Source organism: Muscardinus avellanarius (genome assembly GCF_963383645.1).
Source record: "Muscardinus avellanarius genome assembly, chromosome: 8".
In the NCBI taxonomy this organism is placed as follows: domain Eukaryota; kingdom Metazoa; phylum Chordata; class Mammalia; order Rodentia; family Gliridae; genus Muscardinus; species Muscardinus avellanarius.
In genome coordinates this window covers 82,769,882-82,793,202 of record NC_137794.1, presented here as the reverse complement: position 1 = coordinate 82,793,202, position 23,321 = coordinate 82,769,882, and the positions used below count along the sequence as shown (strand labels likewise).

The 23,321-nt window shown below is 34.4% G+C and overlaps 1 protein-coding gene across 2 annotated transcripts in view; it reads right to left on the bottom strand.

Moving 5' to 3' along the window:
• Nucleotides 1-23,321, bottom strand: part of LAMA2 (laminin subunit alpha 2) — a gene marked incomplete at both ends in the record, with an annotated part of 652,317 nt that overhangs the window by 92,575 nt on the left and 536,421 nt on the right. For both annotated transcript variants that reach the window (XM_080699817.1, XM_080699818.1), the window contains 4 exons: nt 1,756-1,858; nt 19,117-19,255; nt 20,860-21,023; nt 22,119-22,235. In XM_080699817.1, the coding sequence (XP_080555943.1) occupies nt 1,756-1,858; nt 19,117-19,255; nt 20,860-21,023; nt 22,119-22,235 (523 nt within the window). The remainder of the gene's footprint in view (nt 1-1,755; nt 1,859-19,116; nt 19,256-20,859; nt 21,024-22,118; nt 22,236-23,321) is intronic.

The window sequence follows — 23,321 nt, the reverse complement described above, 5'->3', positions numbered from 1 at the left end:
GGAAGAAACAGCCTCAAAGTAATAGGATTAATTTCATTTGTCTAACCAGAAAACAGACTTTGGATCTTTATAGTCACTCTTTGTAATAAGATCTATCACCTACACAAGATTATATAAATAGGGAGTTTTATTTTACCTGTAACACACAGGCAAAGCTTTTTAATATCATTGTAGCATCTATAATAGATATAGACCTTGTAATTCCATATTGGTCACCATGGAAAACCAGCTTTAATAATTTAGAACATGCTAAGTATAAATTATTTTTAACATTTTTTTTCTGGGAAAAGCCTTTTATTTTAAAATATATGCCTTTAAAAATATTAGCCTTTTAGCTGGGCGTGGTGGCGCACGCTTGTAATCCCTGTGCTTGGGAGGCGGAGACAGGAGGATCGCGCAGGTTCGAAGCCAGCCACGCGCGTTGGCTTAGGAGACCCTGTTTCCAAATAAAAATGTAAAAATAGGTCTGGGTGTATAGCCTGGAGGTAGAAGGGCTTCCAGGAACCCCAGTACCACACACACACACACACACAAAAAAAAAATATATATATATATGCCTTTTATTTTAAAATATATGATTATTTCCTAATCAAAGCTAGTCCATGACATACACTAGAAATTCAAAGTTTAAAAAAAATCTCTTTTTCTGTAGAAGAAAATGTATAAAGTCCACATCTTTAGTAGTTTGACAAGTCTTTGAGGAGGCCTATGCACAGAGAGGGGCATGTAAATTGGATAGGCTGTTAGGTTTCCTGGAGAAGATGTTATCTGAGCTAAATCTTGAAGAGCTAGAAGAGGTACTTAGATAAAGAGGAATGGAGGATGAAGCATTCCAAGGAAAAGAATAACACTGAAAACCTGGAATCTTGGGTTGGTAGTACTCTTTGGAGGAGTCATGAATATTTAGATAGGTTGCAGAGAAGAATACAAGCTAGAAAACTGTAAGGGATGAGACTGAACAGAGAAATGGAGACCACTTAAAAGTGAAATAGGTGATACTCAGATGAAATAATAAATGTAATGACATAACAAGTATTTTATACATGTAGATAGATGATAGAGAGATAGATAGAGAGATAGATAGATAGATAGATAGATGATAGATAAAATAACCATATTAAATACATTTTCATAGCCAGATGTGGTAGTGCACACCTGTAATCCCAGTATTTGGGAGGCTGAGACAAGAGGATCAACAGTTCAATGATAGCCTCAGCAAGTAGTGAGACTCATGAGACCCTGTTTCCAAATAAAAAATAAAATCAGCCTTGTGTGTAACTCAAAGGTAGAATTTGTTTGGGTTCAATCCCTAGTAACACACACAAAAAGTATGCATTCTTAACATTAAACCTATATTTGAAAACTTTTCAGAACCTACTAAAAAAAAACCCTCAAAATTTCACAGACATTTATGCCATATATGCCTAACCCATGGTTTTGTAACTTTCATTTGTAAAGACACATCGAAGTAGACTTTGAAACTTATAAAAATGTATCATGCTAAAAGGTACTATACTTTAAATATCGGTGAAGTAATAATATAGGAATTAGTTTTAAAAATTAGGAAATGATGTTTAGTTTAAAATAATATTAAGATAAAATGTTATAAAAAATGGATAGTTTACTAACATCATATACAGATCATAAATATAAAAGTCTTGCTGAAATAATTCCATTCTTCAGTAGTGCGATAGAATATCCTACCGATTACGGGGCAATTAACTGGAATAATATATAAACAATGGCCACACCAACCTTTCACATCATTAGCTAATTTCTTGGCCTCGTTAAGAATCCTGAAGCTTTTTTGAAGAGAGCTTTTGGCATCTTCCTTTAGTGAGCCCCGAGGACTTGTTGCCTGTAGACAGAAAAAGAGATGTCAAGTATCTAAAGCCATAGAATAATGAAGTTGAAATATATGGAAGGCAGTTCATATATAGAGATTACTTTTGTAAGTTTTTAGCACACATTTGGTAACTGAAGACTCTTGGGAGACAAGAAGGTCTACAACAACATCCTTAGAATTGAAATGCTTAAGAGGCATGTAGAGTAAGCGGGGGGGGGGGGGGGGGGAGCTCTCCAGGTGGCTGGGATTCCAGAAAGAAAAAGAAAAACCAAGAGAACATATTATGGAAATTAAGAGACTCAGAAGTACCTTGGTGTATGGTGGCTGGCAGAGTTGGAAGGATATAGCTGTCAGTATTATAAAGTATTGCAGAAGTTTAGCAAATTAAGAATTAAAACATTCACTCACTTTAACTCTTTATTATTCTACCAGTGGGGTGGGTGGGGACCATTTCTACTATCCCCTCTGTGTTGAAATAAAAAAGAACATTGTTCCCTATTTAAATAAGTCTGGAAGCACCATAGCAAAACAGACTTCTAAATGACAGTCTCAGAGCCGCAATCATCTTCTAGCAAAGACGTATTTGTTGAGGCTTAGATTAATAGAGGTGACACAAAGATAATAGAATAGGAAAAGGATCATTTAACTTGACTGTCTAGTTATCCATTTTAATAGCATTTGCTCCTCAGCAATCATTATATAATACATATATACTGAGCTATAAATCATATAGGCTCTTATGTGTAAATTTTAAATTGAAAAAGTATTTCAGGTTATAAGAAAGACTGAAGAATGCTAAATGCTTACAGTTGAAGTGATCATTCTGAATTTAGTTTATCCCAGACACGGTGCTCTTCAAAGCATTTGTGTCATGATAACATTATATTTATCGGTCGTTGTATTTGAACTTTAAAGTAGGGAAGATGACAGAACTTGTTACTGCTGTGATTATATTTATTTTAACATGCTATTCTGTCTTTATTTAGATAATGCTCATAAGACAGAATGATTACAATATTATATCTGAAAAGGACATATTAGAAACATCTACATAAGTAAGAGATGAACTTTGTGAAAGACAACCTTGGCAAGTTATTTTATAGAAAATTGACAGTGTCTTCTACTGGGAACACAGTAATTCTCATTCTCACACTTTATCTTGGGGATTAGATTTGGTAAGGACACATAAGTGAAATTTATTTTTGGAAAGAAAGTAGGAATAAAAATAAAATAAAAATAAAAATACAGCACAAGCAAAATATATTTTACTCAAAAAGTAAGCCTCAGTTTACCCATTCACCCTTCTATATTTGCTCCATTATATACACTACTGTTACTTCCTTGGTTATATGTTTTCTTAATCGAAATAGATTAAAGATAGGGTTTTATAAAGAGAGGAAGTGTAAAGATTCTCTAAATATCCACATTAAAAACAGTAGAAGTGGCAGCTGATAATCTGTTTGGCAATTAGGAAAGAGAAAAAATACTCTAAAAAGTAGGGAGGAGAATTTTCAGAGCTTAGGATGCAAGTCAACTTGGAGGAGAATAAAGTGTATAAGGGTAGAGTACTTCTCCATAGATGCCGTTATTATTGTGGCAATGATCCTGAATCAAAATAATATGTCATTCATGTTAGAAGAACCTTAACAAAAATAAGAAAAGAAAAAGAAAACAACTTTCTCTACAGACTCAAGGTGTGAATGTCTTTTGTAAGAACCTCATCTGACAACTGTTAAAATCATAACTTTAAAGGTAATCTTTGATTTGCAATGTGAAATAATGCATTAAAACAAAACAAAACAAAACAAAAAACAGAGTTGATCTGCCATGCAAAGAAAATTAAAGGAAAAAGCCATACATGTTGATTCATGCCTGGAATTCTAATACCTAGATGACTGGATAGGAGGATTGCAGGTTTGAAACCAACAATAGCCATTTAGCCAGCTTTTCAGCAACTGATTGAGATCCTGCCTCAAAATAAAAAATAAAAATGGCTGGAAGTATAGCTCAGAGGTAGAATGACCCTAGGTTTGATATCCAGTATCAAAAAAATGAATAAATGAATGAATAAATGAATAAACAGAAAATTAAAAGGACAAGGGAAGGAAGGGAAGGGAGGGAGGGAAAAGGGAGGGAGGGAGGGAGGGAGGGAGGGAGGGAGGGAGGGAGAGAGAGAGAGAGAGAGAGAGAGCGAGCGAGCGAGAGAGAGAGAGAGAGAGAGAGAGAGAGAGAGAGAGAGAGAGACAGATGAATCACATAGAGGCAGGCTAAAATGAGCTGTAGAATTCACAATTTGATCTTTTGACATCTGTATACACATCAAACCATCACTCTAAAGTAGAGAATGTAATTTTCTATGCCTGCTTATCTTCCCTCTGTTCCTGGACAAATGCTGTTCTTATTTCCATCAACATATGTTTGTATCTTATAGAATTTTATTTAAATTGATTCACTTAGTATGTACTTTGATGGAGGTATATGGCTTTTTTTACACAATGTAATTTTACACTTATCCGTGTTGTACATGTATCAATACTTGATCCCTTTTTATTGGTAAATAGTATTTCATATGGATATATCCTAATCTGTGTATTTACCACTTGATGTACATTTGGTTGTTTTAGCTTTGGCTACACTAAATAGTGCCTCTATGATTATTTATGTGCAAATCTTTATATGAACATATGCCTTCCTATCTCTAGGAGTGACTACCTAGGAGTGCAATGGCTAGGATATACAGTTGGTGTATGTTTACATATTTAAGAAATTGCCACCTGTTTTCCACAGTGTTTATATTATTTTAAATTTCCACCAGCCATTTCTGGGAGTCCCATTTGCCCACATACTTGCAAGTACTTGGTATTGTCAGTCTTTTAAAATGACAATTTAATTAAAAACTGACTTTAATTTTGGTTTGAATTTGCCCTTTTCTGTTGACTAATAATGTTGAGTATTTTTTCAGTGGGCTGATTTGCCATCTTCTTTGGTGCAGTATCTATTTATGTCCTTTGTTAAAATTTTTTTATTGAATTATTTATTGTTCTAATTGAGTTTTGAGGGATATTTATGTTATATTATATACAAATCCTTTCTCACAAATATAATTGAAATATATTTTCCTAGTTTGAGGGTTGCCTTTTTGTATTCACAAATTGTTTTTTGTAATGTAGAAATTTTAGGTTTTAATGAAAACTCACTCATTTTTCATTTGAGGTTCAGGATTTTACTGTTACATCAAAAATTTTACCCAAGACCACAAATATTTCTCTTATTGTTTTAGATTTAAAAAATATGTTTATGCTCCGAGCGTGGGAGGCAGAGACAGGAGGATCATGCTGGTTCGAAGCCAGCCTCGCTAGCTTAAGAGACCCTGTGTCCAAATAAAAAATTTAAAATAGGTCTGGGAGTGTAGCCCAGAGGTAGAAGGGTTTCCAGGAACCCCAGTACCACAAATATATATATATATATATATATGTGTGTGTGTGTGTGTGTGTGTGTGTGTGTGTCTGTGTGTGGTGTGTGTGTGTGTGTGTGTGTGTGTGTGTGTGTGTGTGTGTTGTATTTAGGCCCATGATCTATTTTGGCCTATTTATAGTGGTATAAGGTACAGATTTATGTTTATTTTTTACACATCTATATCCAAATTCTCTAGTAGCATTTGCTGAATAGATAATTGCTTTTGTAACTTTGTCAGGAATCACTTGACCACATATGTCTGGATTTATTTATGAATTCCTTATTTTGTTCTAATAATATATTTCTAGATAGGAAATAGAAGTAAAATTTCTATTTCTGCTTATATAATGTTTATATTTTTTGAAAATTTTTAGTTTTGTATAAATTCTAAAATACAGATGTAAATTACTAAAAGATAAAGAAAGCTTGCTAGGATTTTTATTGGGATTTTATTGAATCTGTATATTAACTTATACAAAATTGCCATTATAAGAATAATGGCTCTCTGAATCCATAAATATGGTATGTCTCGGTTTATTTAAGGTCTTTGTTTTCTTTCAGTAGTATTCAGTGTTTGAGTCCTTTGAATTTCTAATCAAATTTATCCCTATATAATGATCTTTTTTATTTTACTTTTTTTTGTGAACCCAGAAGCATTTTACCTCTGAGGTTCACCCCAATCCTATATTATCTTTTATTCTGAAACAGAGCCTCATTAAGTCACAGAAAGCCTTGCTAAATTGATAAGGCTAACTGCAATCCTGTGATCCTTCTTTCTTCACCTCCCAAATACTGAGATTACAAGCATGCACCACCATGCCCTGCTCTATGTAATGACCTTAATGCTATTGTAAACCATATTATTTTATTTTCAACTTCTAATTTCTCTTTGACAGGGTATAAAATTGTTGATTTTTGTATATTTACATCATACTCTATAACATTAGTAAAGTTGCTTATGATTTTTACTAACATTTTTAAATAGATCCTATTGGCTATAATGCTTAGACTGCCCTGGTATTTGTGAATAAAGACGGTTTTACTTTGCTTTCAGTCTGTTTGCCTTTATTTCTTTTTTCTTGCCTAAAGTTCTGGCTAGTATCTCCAGTATAATGTTATCTGAAAGTGATAAGGGCAGACATCCTTGCATTTTTCCTAATCATAAGAAGAAAGTATTCACTCTTTTACTATTAAGTATCATGTTCACTGTAGGTTTTTGTAAAAAAAAAAATAAATAGAACTTCATGAATATTAGGTGGACAATTTCCCTTATAATTTTAGTATGTGAGAGTTGTTTTTTTAAGAAATAGATGTTGAATTTTGTCACTTTTTCTACATTTATTGAAGTTATTATATGACTGCCTTCTTTATCAATATGATAAAATATCTTAACTTATTTTTCCAATACTAAGTTAATCCTACATTTCTGAAATTATATAGGGGTATTGTATATCCTTTAATAGGTGGATGTGTTTGCTTTGTTATAACTTTGTCAATAATTTTAGCATATCCTTTTAGAGCCTTGCCTAGTATAAGTAAAAAAGTAATACTGGCCTCAGAAAAGGGAATGACATATTTTTTCTTCTCAATTTTCTGGAAAAATTTATGATTTCTTTGATAATTTTTTGATGAAAATCTCAAGTGAAGTCAATTGAAACTAATTGTGCATATATTTTGTGTTTGTACATAGGTGTTTGGAGGTGTTTAAGAAAAAAGTCAATTCTCTAATTAATATAGATCTTTTCAGATGATATTTTTGTTTGTAGATGAGCATGGTGGTTTGTAATTTCTAAAGAATTTGTCCATTTCATTCAAATTGTTAAACTATTGTCATAAAATTATTCACAATAATTTTAGTATCTTTTCCTACCCATGGAATTTGTAATGATTTCAGCTCTTTTATTCCTGAGATTAACAGCTGGTAATGTTTCTAATTTTTTCATGATACTCATCTGCATGAACGACTCTTAGCTTACTGATCTTCTATTACACCCTTGCATCTTAATCTAGCAATAAGACTGAGCCTTTTACTGAAGATCATTTACTGAGAGATATTCCCTTGACTACTGTCTAGTTTTGTATTAATATTGCCTACATTTATTTGTAGGAATCTAGTCTTTCCTGGTTTTCAGGAAGCCACTGATTTGTCTCTGGATCCTTAGTCAACTACTTTTTTATCAGATATGAAGTAGATGGTTTATAGGGGGGGGGGATATCAGAAACCGTGTTAGAAAAAGTAGAAAGACAGGAAGTTTTCCAAGTGTGAACGGGAGAAAAGTATTTCCGTTCTGCCAGGCTGTAGTATTTGGAGGGCAATTTGGGGAAAGGAAAGCTTAATAGAAGGTGAGTCACAGTCATTTTCCAGAAGGTTTAAATGCCTAGTTAAGGAAACTGGGCAACAAGCAATTTGGAGTCACTAAATAAGCTTCAGAGTAAGCAGGATGTGGTGGTGCATGTCTGTAATCCCAGTACTCTGGAGGCTGAGAACTCGATTGCTGATTTGAGGTCAGTTTCAACAACTTATCAAGACCTCAGTAACTTAGTGAGATTCTGTTTCAACATAAAAAAAGTAAAGAGGGCTTGGGATGTAGCTTAGAGGTAGAATGCCTCTGGATTCAATCCCCATTACCAAACAAATACATTAAAAAAATTAGAGTAGGAGAAAATAAGAAAAGAAAGATCCAGTAAGGTGAACTGGACAGAAAAGAAGCCATCAATTGATTATTATAATAGGATAGGCCAGAAAAGAGAGTATTAGCCTCATTCAAGGCCTGTGGAATTGAAGAGTTTGGATTTCAGAGATGTAGAGGATAAGACAGGCCTCAATGTTTCCAGACACTTTCCAAAATATTAAAGAGTTGATGGCATACAACTGTCAGTTATAAGCAATCTGCCAGCAGTCCAGGTTTCAGAGACAGGCTTTTCATATGATAAGGGAATAGAAAACAGTAACATCTTATGGATGAACAGAACTGTTTCAGCTCACTGGAATTTGGAGAGACCCTTTTCCAACAGTGCTTAGTAAGTTACTGAAGCACATCAACAGAATCAGGACAGGTGATGAAGCAGCATTTTCCTAGCTAATTATACCTTATACATATTTATAAGCACCACATCTAAATTTCTGAGCTGTGTCTAGAGCATATGTGAAATATAAATGAGATTCTTGGAGTTAGAAGATACTTTTTATTTTTATTTTTTTTTAGTATTGAGTATTGAACTCAGAGGCACTCTACCTCTGAGCTAGCCATATATATGCCAACCTGCAATCCTCCTGTACAGCCTCCTAAATACTGATATCACAGGTGTGTGTGCCACCATGTCCTGCTGTTACTTACTTTTTAGAGTTTGGATTTTTTTTAATTTTATTTTTTGTCTTTGGTATTACTGGGGACTGAAGCCAGGGGGATTCTATCTCTGAGCTACACCCCAGCCTTATATTTTATTCTTTATTTTGGAGCAGGGTCTCACTGAGTTGCAGAGGGCCTCACTAAGTATCTGATGCTGGTCGTGAACCTGTGATCCTCCTTTCTCAGCTTCTCAAGTACTGAGATTATAAGCATGTGCCACGACACTCAGCTCGATTTTTTTTTTTTATGAGTAAGTTCTTTAGTATTTGTCTGTATGTATATACATAAAGTTCTATAAAATTTATTATGAAATACAAAATATAATTTATTATTATATGTGAATTTCTGTGGGTATTATTAACTCATATTTATGGAGGAAAATGTGAAAAAATCTAAATTAGAGTTGGAAACATGCAGAAAAAATGAAATGATAAAGTCTCTAAAGATTTAACGGAGAGCTTGGTCCCTTACTGCATTTTGACAAGTGTTAATTTTCTTTTTCCTACTATTGTTAAGTATTCAGTGATGCTTATTAAAGTATAATAATTTACCCAACAAAAGTTTTTGATTTTCCAACAACAACAGTAAGCTGAGTATTCAACCTGAAAGGGCTATGCTTTCCCTGATGGAATTGGAGTGGAGTAGAGAGAAGAAAAAAAAAACAAGAAAAAAATAACTTACAAAGAAAAATGATTATTGCCATTATGGGAACAGAGAAATGTCTGAGAGTTAGCTATGTGAGGAGGCTTTGTTAGGGGAGGGAGAAGTAGAGGGGAGGCCTGAAGGTAAGTTGCAGTGCAGCAGGCTGGTAAACCTCCACCTCAGAGATTTATTTTCTAAATGAGCAAGTTTAAAAGTTATTTATATTTCTTTCTATGATATACTTTTATAATGTGCTTTCAGTTGCTTCTGTGTTTAAAATAAATTTTCTTAATTCATTGTAAGAGTTGGCTCTAAGAAAAAGATGCAGAATATTTGCTTTTGTTTATTTTTTAAAGAAAGCATAACTGAAAATCCATAAGCATGGCTTGTTACCTATTCCATTATTCTCTCCTTATGAAATAGCTGATTTTAGAAGACTAGTTTTGCACCTTTCCAGAGGGCTTAATATGCCAAGATAATATATTAACTAAATAAATGTAAAATCATTTCGATAAAGAAGACTTTAAAATATGTAAGACTGGTGATTAGGTAGGTGTGTTCATGTAAAGTATATATTAGAAGAAATTTGCATGCTGGTATGTCAGACGACTGTTACTGTCAGAGTAATGTTCTTACTGTAATAAATTCTCAGAAGTTATATAATCTTATATATACTGAAAGTGCTTTCTTAAATTTTTTTTATTGGTGCATTGTATTCGTAGTCCTTTTTGAGAATATTTAAACAATATGTATGTGATGTTGATATATGACATAGAAAAGTTGTGCAAAAACTATCCATTTGCATTAAAATTATTTACATAGGGAAAGGTATGTATGGGTAGACACACAACTATATTATAAAAGTAACTTTTTGGCATTATGGAGGGATATAACAACTACTGGTGGGATTATGAAAAATTTTATATTTTCTCTTTATTGTTTTCATTTTCTTTTTTCTATAATGGACATGCATTTCTTTTATAATCATCATATAGATCATATACAATTTTAAAATAAGGAATTCACTATGCATTAATTTTAAGAATGTTTTAATATATTCTATATATTTTTAAGTACTATAGGTTACTAACATGGAATAGTGAATCAAGAAATAAGCCAAACAGATGGCCTTGGTCAGAAATCTTTTTGAAAGACTGAAGATCGCTGGCATTTCATAGTGCATCCTAGGATGCTAGAGGGATTAGACAAATCTCTGTGGAAGACTGAAAGCAATGGAGCAGAGAAAGGAGACTCAGAGATAAAAGAGTAAATTCTCCAAATTGCTCATGAGGATTCAGAATTTGTGACTGTGAATTTTTAGCTTGCTCTGAACATCAAGAAAAACATTTGAAGGAGGACTTAAAAATATACACAAACTTATCAACGCCAATCAATGTGTTGAGCACAGGAGGTGGGGAGGGAGAAGCAGAGAGATGGGAATTGGGGGAGTGTTCAAAGAGTGCTATGTGCGTGTATGCCTCTATAACCCTGAACTTCATCAAGGTATATGATTACAATGCACCAAAAATTATGTATATAAATTTATACATATATACATATATATAAACTTGTTTTTCTTTAGTTATAACATGATGGTCTTAAGTGCTATTGCATCTATGGGTACAACTAGCCTGTTGCAATGAGGCAAAGACTGAGCTAGCAACTGGACATTAGAAGTTGGGTGGTTAGATAGTACAAGGAGACTCGATTTTGCATAAAGGTCACAGAGAAGTTCATTAGCATGTTTTTTTCTAGTTAATGTCCTGAATCAGACCCAGCCTGGCAATCTCACCTCTTGCTCATTCTACCTATGGGTAAAATTATCCCTTAAATAGTAGGTAGAAAGGCACTGAGTGCATGGCTGCCTTGAAAAAAAAATTACTTCAAACTGATATTGCATGATAGCATCCTTCCAAAGAGTTCTGACTGATAACACAAACACTGTGATTTTTAAGATTTTATGCCCTGAAATTTTAAATATATAATGACATGCTATGTATTACACAATGAAAATATATAGTTTTTATTTGTCAATTGAAAAATAAACTTAAAAATAAGTTTTGAGATCTAGAATCTACACTTACTATAGGAATTATACAAAGGAACTGGCCCAGGCTGCCCAGTTTCTTGGGAAGGTACCAGGTAGCTAGCAACTCTACTTACTTAGCATGTGTTCAATTCAGAGAGCGATCTCCTAATTCCTAAATTCTGATCTGCTAGCTTCTTTCTTAACTCGATGATGAGATTTCAACATATCACTTGAGCCTACTTCTGACCAATGAAAAAACTCCTACAAGACCTCACGGTTCAAACAAATTTTAGACATGATCTCAACTAGGACAAACAAAGCATTTTTTTTCTTTGAAATTTTTCTTTTGTTCAACTTTCTTATGTCTTCTCGTAATATAAATGTTTTATGAATAATAAAAACATGGGTTATGCTCCTTCTGAACTTCTAGCATTAGTGTTTGGAGATTGGATGGAGCATTCTGTACCTATTAATCACACAATACTGTATGAAACGGAAATACTCAGGGCCATTTTTGGTTATTCATGTTTCAGTCCACTGGGGAGTCTATTGTAATTTTAATTCTAGACACATTATTTTCTGGGAAAAAAAAGGAACAAAACGAACCATCATAGTCACCAGGCAGTGAAAACAGAAGGCTGAGCCAAGGGAACTGGCCATGTGGCTCTCCATGCATGCCCCGATGTGTCCAGCCAAGTGTATTTACCAATAACCCAATGACTACCTGGGCTAGTGGAGGCCAGAGATATACTTTTCTCATGAAAGAAGTAAAATGTATAGTAAGAAAGCAAGATACTCCTCAGACATACAAATTATTTAATTTAAAAATTGAATTTTGAGCAAAAGACTCATTTTCATTATATAGTACCAAGAGACAAAAGGAATTGATTGACTTTGTAGGGAAGATAGTAAGGAACAAAGTTATGATACAGCAAAAAGAAGTAGATCAAAGAAAGTGTACGACCTCAGCAGAGGATGCTTCTCAGTAGCAGAATGGACGCCTTTCCTCACTATACAAACATGGCTCTTTATTTACTGCCCCTCAGACTTTTGCCGTTATTGTGCCCAAACCTTGAACAGTAGAGTATAAGACAGGAAGAAAGTACACAAAATTTGGAGCAGGACTTAGAAATAGCAGATAAGGTTGAGGATGAGAGTTGATTATGAGAATAAAAACATCATTGAAGGAAAGGTGGTTGTTTCATGGAACAGAATATTCCCTTCTGATGCACAGAGCCACTGGCAACAAGCATCAGCAATCCCCCCCAAACTGAAAAAAGATGAGAAGGGATCTCTTAAGGAAATGGAATGGCTCAAGAAAAGACTTCTTCATTCTGCCTTGACAGAATTATGGTTACAGAAAAGAGTGTGAATATGATAATGGCAAATAAACGTTAAAGGAATAAAAGTTGAGAGAAGGGAAGAAAGGAAGCTCAACAGAAAAACGCAGGCACAAGGAACTTCACTTTATATATGTGGAATCCATTATGTCTGCAACAGGAAATAAAGTTCCAAGTATATTTGCATCAGTTCTAAAAGAAAATGGTGAAGGATCTGAGCATGGTGATGTTCCCGCTTGGGGAATGGCGATGTGATATGCTGTAGGTGAACAGCTCATTCAGCCTAGCAGTAATTAAAAAGCACACACCCCACACTAGTGAAACCCATGGCAGCAAGATAATGTTCCTAAGAGAGAAAGAAATGTTTGAATGATTTAAAAATGGTTGTTCATGGAGAGAAGTGAGATTAGAATTGAGGAGAGTTAAGTCAGAGGATTATTGTTTTATCAGTCTTTCTTTTCAATGTCATATAATTAAAACAAGCTTGCATTTGGAATTCAAAAATGAAATGGAGAAATGTAGAGACTCAATGTAAAGAATGAATATTTTTGTTTATTTCCAGACACATTTTAGATCCACTTCCATTCCTTTTATAGGCCTATTCTTATAGGACTGATTTGTATATCTTCTTCCTTTCATTTAAGTTAAAATATTTACTAGGAAACTTTTTTATTCATTTATTTATTTATTTTGGTGGTACTGTGGTTCCTGGAAGCTCTTCTACCTCTGGGCTACACTCCCAGACCTATTTTATACCTTTTTTAAAATTTGGAAACAGGGTCTCTTTCTTAAGCCAGCGCGGCTGGCTTCGAACCTGTGAGATCCTCCCGTCTCCACCTCCCAAGTGCGGGGATTATAAGCGTGCACCACCATGCCCGGCTTAACTCGGAAAACATTTAAAGATACAAACAAAAATAGATATTAATGCAGATGCTTTTTTGTGTATGGTGCTAGAAATTGAACCCAGGGGCATTCTAACTCTGAGTTATACAACTTGCACTATTTTATTTTCTATTTGGAAATAATATTACTAAGTTGCTGAATACTTAAGTTGCTGAGGTTGACTTTGAACCTGGAACCCTTCTTTTTCAGTTTCCCAAGTACTGGGATTACAGGTATGCACCACCATGCCCAGATGAGATACCTGTATTTTCATCTTCCTTATCCAAAAACCATGAACTTTCTGCCATATTTATCCAGATTTTTAAGACATGCATATTTAGATTTAATTTGATGATATTTTATGTTCTTAACCTCTTTAAATGATTGAACCATAGTTTTTACTTTTTAGTTTTTTGGTAGTCGGGTTTAAACTTAGAGGGTTTCTATCACTGAGCTACTCCCAAGTCCTATATAATTTTTTTTTTTTTTTTTAAGCAGGGTCTCAATCAGAGCTTTGCTAAATTGCAGAGGCTGGCTTCAAACCCAAGATTGTCTGTTTTAGCCTTCTAAGTCCTAGAATTACAGGTATACACTACCATGCCCAACTAATTTTTATTTTTAATTTTGTTCTCTACAGGACTTGGCCATCAAGATTATATATCAGCCTCATACGATAAGCTAAGGAATCTTTCTTTCTGTTCCTGTTCTTTGTAATGTGTTGCATAATGGGTCATTGGCATTTTGGTAATTTGATTCATTAATGACTATATTTCTAGTCAGGCTTACTATTTTGAGTAAACTTTGGTCTGGATTTATTGTCTACTTTAAGTATTTAAATTCATCTGGTACTGGTGCGCTCCAGTACATTCATATTTATTTTTAAATCTCCCCTGTATCTCTAGCTATGGACCCCTTTTCATTTCTAATCCTGTTCAGATGCGTCATTGTTCTTCATTTGCTTAATTGCTCTTGTCTTCTCTATTTGCCTGTTTAATTCTAAGAATGAGCTTTCTGTTTTGTCAACTCTGTCTAATGTTTTTTTTTTCTTAGTCATTAATTTCTGGTTTTATTTTTATTTTGTTTTTTGTACTCTTAAGCTTCTTGAAGAGAAACCTTAGATAATTAGTTTCAGTTCTTACTCTATTGTGGCCTCCGTGATTAAAACTACACTTTTCCTGTATTTGCCATCTTATTTGCACCTCCCCCGTTGAGCTTTATTTTCATTTCTTTTTGATGTATTCTACAATCTCAAATTGTGTGGGTTGTTGTTGTTGGTGGTGGTGATGGTGTTGCTATTGGTACTCCTGGACTACTTTAAAGTGTGTTTTTAATTTTAAAACTGATTTTTTGGAAGAACTTTTGCATCTGTGTCTTTCTTGTATTGTGACTGCAGAATGTAGTTCAGGTGCCACTAGATTAAGATTTAATGATACTTGCTTTGTGCTTTAGTTCATGGTCTTTTGATTTTATTTATTTGTTTCCTTTTAAAGTTTCATGAGTATTTTACCTACTGGGTTGTATAGAATTAATCATCTAATTGCTCATCTAATTGCTATAATAATAATTAATCATCTAATTGCTATAATAGCCTATAAAGGCATCTACCATGTGGTTCCATAAGAGTAATCCTGGTCAGTGAATGTCGGTTTATGTAAGTGATCTATGTAATGTTCCTCACACCAGGAACACCCCTGATGCCAGCTTCTGAACACGTGAAGTGACACGTGGCTGTCTATGCAGCCCTTCAGCTCTGTTTTTCTAGAGAATTCTAATACTATTATTTTTAAAGTCTATAACTATGCTCATTAAAACATATACTTAAAATAAAGGCAAAAATTTTAAAAATAAAAAATAAATATAATTTTTCTAACCCTAAAAAATTAGAAATAAAAATAAAGGCAATACATTTTTTTTTTTTTTGGTGGTGGTACTGGGGTTGCTGGAAGCCCTTCTACCTCCGGGCTACACTCCCAGACCTATTTTTATTTGGAAACAGGGTCTCCTAAACCAGCGTGCGCGGCTGGCTTCGAACCTGCGCGATCCTCCTGTCTCTGCCTCCCAAGCGCGGGGATTGCAAGCGTGCGCCACCACACCTGGCAAAGGCAATACATTTTTAACCTGTCTCTAAATTCAAAGATCCTTTAACTGAACATTTGCCTCATTTTCCATATTATTGTTTTTTTATATTTGAGTCCCTTTGTTTTAAATTCATTTATTAGCAATTATCATAACAATAATTTTATAATGTTTAGTAGCCTTATATACATTTCCTATTTTTAGTTTATTCAATTCTTGTAAAAATGTTGTTTATTTTATTTCATTTTATTGATTATTTTTTAAGATTATTTCAAATATTTCTATCTTTACCTGCTCCAGAGGTTTTCCTTTTCTATTTTTTATTGGTTAATTGTACTTATACATCTTAATGGAGTACAAGATGGTAGAGGCATACATGCACAATTCACTTATTTAGCCCTTCCCCAATTTCTACCCCATTCCCTCCCCCTCCCTCCTTCTCATGTTTGGCTTACTGATTGACTTTGATAGTTTGTGAATGTATATCATGCACATTTGTGTATTTTCCTCTTCCCCCTCGCATTTTTGTTCACTTTTACATCTTGGGAAATTTTTTTAGAGGGTTCTGGTGATTGATTTTAGAGCCTAGGAGTTCCTAGGTGAATGCTCTACTGTTGCGTTTCATCCCCAGCCTTGGTTTTTACCTCTCCAATTTCTGTGTTCTTTGATTTTGGTGATATACCTTTTGAAGTATATTTTATAGTAGTTCAGTAAAAGAAGTATATTTTATTCAATGCTTTTTATCAGGGTTTTTTTCCATCACTGACACATTCTCATGTGGATCTGCCACATGAGAATATTTTTTTCAAAATTCCATTTTATTTCTTCAACACTTGACAGTGAAGCAAAAATAATGCTTTTTTGAGTTTTGAAATGGATTTTTACTCATCATATATTAGAAAATGAAGACTGGAACTTACCTGCAAATAAAGTTTATACATTTATTAGAATAAAAGTGTCAACACTAAACACTTAATTTTAAGTATATTCTCCTGTATTATATTCTTTCTTTTAGGCTTTCCTCTCCACTATTCAATTTATCGGCGTATATCTTGCTCATACTGCACTGTACTAACTATCCTACTATTATTCTGTGAGACAATGCATTACTTTCTATGTATTTTCACTTTCTTCTGAATTTTATATTATCCTCCCTTAAAATGAATGAGAAAGATCATGACAAATATTTTTAGAATCATGACTCCCATGAATGTGGGTTTTTATGGCAAGTATGAAAAATTGAATTTTGCCAGGTGTGATGGTACACTCTTGTAATCCCAGCATTTGGGAGCCTGAGAGAGGAGTATTGTGGTTCCTAGACAGCCTCAGCTACTTAAGTGAGGTCCTTTGCAACTCAGTGAGATCCTGTTTCAAAATAATGAATGGAAAATAGGGCTCTGTGTAGTACAGAGGTAAAATGCCCCTGGGTTCATTCTCTGGTACCACAAGAAAGAAAAATAAAAGAAAGAAAGAAAATTGAATTTCAAGCATATATAGGAAGACCATATCATATACTGATCTTGAAGACCAGCGTAATTGTTGGTTTTATGCATTTGTTTTTGACTGGCCATAGATCCCCAGATTAAAGATTATTCCTGGGTGTGTCTATGAAGGTGTTTCTGCATAAAAGTAAAGCAAATGACCTTCCTCAAGGCAGCTGTGCATCATCCAATCCAATGAAGGCTTGAATAGAATAAAAAGTAGAGGAACTAGGAGTAAGGAGTTAAGTTCCTTTTTTCCTGTCTTATATATTAAGCTGAATCACCTCATCTCATCTCTGGCCCTCATTGTGGGATCTGCCTCATTGGCTCCTCGGATCCTCAGGCCTTTGAACTGGAACTGAACTATACCTAACTGCTGGGTCTCCAACTGGCAAACTGTGTAACTTCAAAAATATTTGAGTTAATTCCCTATCTATCATCTATTTATCATCTATCTATCTATCTATCTACCTACCTACCTATCTATAAAATTTGGTACATTGTAATTATACAACATATATAGTATAATATGTGTAAAATATATAATCAAATCATAAAATATATATAAGAAAATGGATAAAATTTAGGTTATATTTGAAAATCAGTTTCATTTTGTAAATCTAACCAAGCACAGGAAAATTTCTGCAATGATAATATCACTATTTTGAGTTAAGAAATAAATAGAACATATGGCATTAGGTGAGCTTGTTCCAGAGAAAACAAAAACTCATGGTAATTTTTGATAGAATGTGATGTTTTCATTATGATCACAATTGTGGTAATTATCTCTAAAAGCACTGAAATTCATGACAATATATTTGCTCAATAACAAAATAAAGAAAATATCAAAAACATTTTTTTGGAGGTACTGGGGTTCCTAAGCTAACGAGGCTGGCTTGGAACCTGCACAATCTTCCTGTCTCCGCCTCCCAAGCGCCGCCCGGCTCCATCTATTTTTTTAATATTACAATGCATATTTTATTGATAATGAAATATCCAATTGGAGCATTCTTTTCCCAAAAATTTCTGATGTATCTAGAGATTCTTTGTGAAGAAAAAGAAGTAAATGATAGTTTTGAACATTTTGACTCACATTGTGCAGGCTATAAGATTATTTTTTAAAATCTAAAATAGTAATACTAATGTTTATCACCCATCTTATTTATAAAATGCTGTTCTACATATGAAGGATAAAGATTTGTCACTATTGAAAATAATCAAATACTGTGATATAACTTAAAATTTCAAAACCCTAGAATATTATTCTAAATGCATCTTGAATAATGGCCATATCCAAAAGTTTAATTCGTAAGATAAAACATAAATAAAGCTGGGCATGGTGGCGCAAGTTTGTAATCCCATCATTTGGGAGGCTGAGACAGGAGGATCACGGTTTGAGGATTGCCTCAGCTACTACTTAGTGAGGCCTTATGCAACTCATTGAGACCCTGTTTCAAAATAAAAATAAAAAATAATGCCAGGGGTGTAGCTAGGAGGTAGAATGTCCCTGGGTTTCATCCCCAGTATCACCAAAAAAAATAAATAAATAAAATAAATAAATAAAAAAAGAGCATAAATAGTTAAAAAGTATAGGGTCTGGTATGTCATAAAAACTGTACTTGATACTTGAATGTCACACATAACCAACCTATACATTGTTGTAAGCAACAGTATTAATATTCAAGGCAAATTTTACTGATGCCACTTAGAATAATGGTGCTATTTCTTTGTCTAGAGCATCCTATATGCTTGTTTTGTTTTGTGAGATGGCAGTAGAAACCTGCTAGGCATTTTTGATAATTTAAGGTCCCTGATTATGATAAGTTGTGGGTGACTATGGCATATTGAGAATATACTCTGGATAAAATTTAAAAGAGGCCTTCGCAAGTAATTAAAGACAAGTAATTCAAATTTACCAGGGCTTTTAGAGATCAATTAAATTTGAAAATTTAGTTTAGTATCTTATTCAAAAATATTGACCCAACTCCATTCTCAGCATACAGGGCACTCTTACCAGGTTTATAGCTTCCTGCGCAAGACCTTTGGCTTCCTTGGCAACTTTCTCAGCTTCATCAATGTAGTCCTTAATATTGCTGTAAGCATTGAAGGCTGCAGTGGCATTGAAGGAGATGTTTTTAGCCTCATCAAGAATTCTGTTGGAATGACCCCCACCAGAAAATAAAAGAACTTCAGTGTGGTTAATAGGCAAGTGAGAAACATCCTAGTTACAACAAATGTAATGATAATAGTCAATATAATTACGATAATGCCAAATCACAGTGAGATAGTTATGCATTATATTATGTTGTAGTTTTCAGTTTAAATTTCTATTCCTAAATGATTCAGCTATGATATACTACCAAGTTATATTAAATGCAAACATGTTCATAAGGTCATGAGACAATCCTTCCTGTTACTTGTGAAGAAGTAGGCTCCAGATTTCCAAGCACTTGCACAAATTGTAAAAAATCTTTCTGGAGCTGGGCATGGTGGCGCACGTTTGTAAACCCCGCGCTTGGGAGGCAGAGACATGAGGATCACGCAGGTTTGAAGCCAGCCGCGTTGGCTTAAGAGACCCTGTTTCCAAAAATAAAAAGGTATAAAATAGGTCTGGGAGTGTAGCCCAGAGGTAGAAGGGTTTCCAGGAACCCCAGTACCACCAAAAAAAAGATTAAATGACTTGCTTGAAGTCATGTGACCAACAGGTGCCTGATGTGGACCTAGAACATGGATCAGCTAACTCCTGGCTCACTGTTCTGTCTATGACCCTTCACTTCACTTCAAATTAGCAAAAGTTTGCTAGGAAATGGACTACACATGTAATACTCAGGGTCTTCAAGCACTAATATTTTCCTTCATATCAATAAATGTTAAGTATGGGAATACAGCCTTGCATGTGGAATATTAAAAACAGATTTATTTTGGATAATTATTCTTTTTTGTGGTACTGGGGTTCCTGGAAGCCCTACTACCTTTGGGCTACACTCCCAGACCTATTTTATACTTATTTTGAAACAGGGTCTCTAAAGACAGCGCGGCTGGCTTCGAACCTGCGCGATCCTCCTGTCTCCGCCTTCCAAGCGCAGGGATTATAAGCGTACGCCACCACGCCTGGCGGATAATTATTATTGTGGTCAATAGCTCTTATATTTACTGTGGTAATCACAAAAGTGGAGTGAAGAATATCAGTGATACCTAGAAGACTGCCTACAAGTTAAACACACCCTCCTCTCCTCTTCTTTTCTCCTCTGACCCATTTAGACATCCCAGCTACAGTTATTTTTTCACAGGGGAATTTATGCTATCTTTCTGGAGTTTGAAAGAGAGAAAAAACTGTATGCATGGGGCTATGTTTTCAAAAGGTACCTTTTAACAATATATTGTTTTGATTCCATTAGAGATATAAAACTGAAATTTGAGGCAGAATGTGTTTATATGTAATTATTTAAAATGCTAATCAGGCCACTGCTGTGCTTTCTAATAAAGAACAAAAAATAATTTTCCAAGTGCAGCCTAAGGCTATGTTCACTTCCTAACAAGCCATGTTTGAATCCACTTTTAACTTAGACTCTTGATGCTTCTCCAGTTGAGCTTTGCCTATTCTCATAATTAGGACCTTCCATAGAAAGGCCATGTAGCTCTCTTGTTCATAATTGTAGAAATCAAGATTTGAAAATGTCTCTCCTCTATCACTTCTGCTTGTCAGAAATTTTGGATAAGTGTCAGGATACACAGACATTTTCAAGAAGTCACATACCCATCAAGAACAGCAGATGACTCATTCAACTGAGCTGCATGGCTCTCAGTCTGAGACACTTTCTCAGCAAGATTCCTGTCTTTCATTTCCTGGGAGAGGTCATCTATTTTATCTTGAAGCTCCTTAGACATTGGTGGCAATTTTGTTTGGATGTCTTCAACATACTGATAGAGAGAAGGGAGGGCATTTGAAGGAAGTGAATTCAAGCCTCTTTGAATGTACTAATTTCACTATAGCACATGATACACATGCGTTTTTCATGAAACTTTAAAATTTACTAGTATAGCAAAAATATAATAAGAACTTCTATTTAGTGCAAAATAGATTAGGACCCTTATGAAACCAACTTAGACCAAGAATAATCTATCTTTTTAAAAAATGTTATTTTACAGGAATAAATGCACAAATGATAATCATTAGATCTTTTAGACCATTTATACTTCTACTGCTATATGTGAGTAATGCATTAGATATTTTGTTAAAAGTCTTTAGATTTACAATTATTTTTAAACAAATGTCACATAATACAGAAGCAGATCATACGTAATGCCCTAGGAATAAAGAATGCCCCTCATCACTGTGAAAAATAAAAATAAGGATTTGTGTGAGGATGTGCATACTCTGCACCAATAACCATGTCTGTCAGGAGAATGATTTGAAGTTCTAATTATGACCTAAAATGGGCATGCTCATAGTAGAATAACACAAAAATAATTTTACCTGCATGAGAAAACAAATAGTATTTGTTTATACTTCTGAGATTTCTCTTTTTTGTTTCACATTTGTGAGAACATGAACCATTATTGTTGTGACTTGAATATAGAATGTCCCCACCAGAAAGGCTCATGCATTGGAAATTCAAAATAATTCAGATGTGAAATCATTGAATCAGGGCTCGGATCTTGTCAGTGGGTAAGTCCACTCAAGGATTAATAATTTGCTGCAGGAGGCAGATCACTGGGGGAGTGGCTCTGGGGACTCTGTCTGTCCCAGCTCCTTTGCTTTCTGTCTTTCTTTCTTCCTCCGATCACCGTGAATTGGAGAGCTTGCTTCTGTCATGCCCTGTCCCCATAATATTTGCCTTGGAGTTGGACGACTATGAACTAAACCACTAAAATCAAAACCATAAAACTGAATAAACTCTTCCTGCTTTAAGTTGTTTGAGTCAAGTATTTGGGTCATGGTGACAAAAACAAAACAAAACCAAACCTTACTAAAACAATTATCTCTCTTAAGTTTGGGATTTATTGGATACTCACATCTATGATGGAGTTGATTTCATTTGCCAGCCGGTTGGCTTCACCGAGTATGTCATTGCCTTCTTTTAAAGTGTTCTCAATCTGTCGTTTGCCACTTTCAATAGCCTCCTTCTTTTGCTACAGTACAAAGAACAAGACATTAGAATGCTATTTGAGTATAACTCTATCTAGCTCTGTATTTCTGTCTCTCCCGAGGAAAGCTTCACAAGCAAGGCACGTCATGTTGACAATGTGGCGAGATGATGTTGATATTAACTACCTCTTGAGTCCTCTAAGAGTCTACTTCGAGCCTGTACAGGTCATTTTTCCTTCCCGTTTGAGAGAGTTGCCCAAGTGAAGAAAAGTGTTGTGATACTAGATAAGGAATTAAAATTATTTTTAAAGCAAGATTATTTCTTTTTCAACTACAATGTAAGTATGTCCTGAACATATCCTACTGAACAAGTGATAGTACACCAAACTGCACTGGAGCTATGCATTGAATTCCAGGTTCTGTGTACAAATAACTCCTTTATGAGCATAAACAGGGGTAGATTTATTCTATGGAAATTCTGTGTAATTCAAAGAAGTGGGATTTTTAAGGGACTTAGGTGAAATACTTTTGAAGAGAAAGAAACTGTCATTTGGAAGGATAAACTTAATGGACTGTTTTATATCAAGAGACCAGACTCTAACTTTTCTTTGGGACTTACAGCTTGTCTCAAAACTACTGAAACTCATTCCTGGCCTAGAATGGGAAAATCAGTGAGAAAGAAATACTTCCATTTATTCAATTGGAGCATACCTCTGCTCAATTTTTTATATTTCGGTCTCACCATTTTACCTAGTTTAAGTGTGTCCATTAAAATATTAAGATTTGGCCACATGTTTTTATATAAATATTAGTGGTAGCATATATGTATTTAAATCTCATTATGTATCAGGAAGTTTTAAAGATTTTTTTTAAGTCTAACTTCCTGTGTTTATCACCTCTGAAGTGAATACAAAATTGAACCATATATTCCGAATGTTTGTGTTGCTCCAAAATTCATGTGGTGAAATATTAACCTCCAAGATGTTAGTATTAGGAGGTGGGGCTTAGGGGTCATAATGCAGAAATCTCATAAATGGGGTAAGTACTCTTATAAGGAGATCCAAAGGAGAGCATTCACCCTTCCTTTGCTTGAGAACACAAGAAAAAGACGGGAGTTTGTGAGCTAGAAA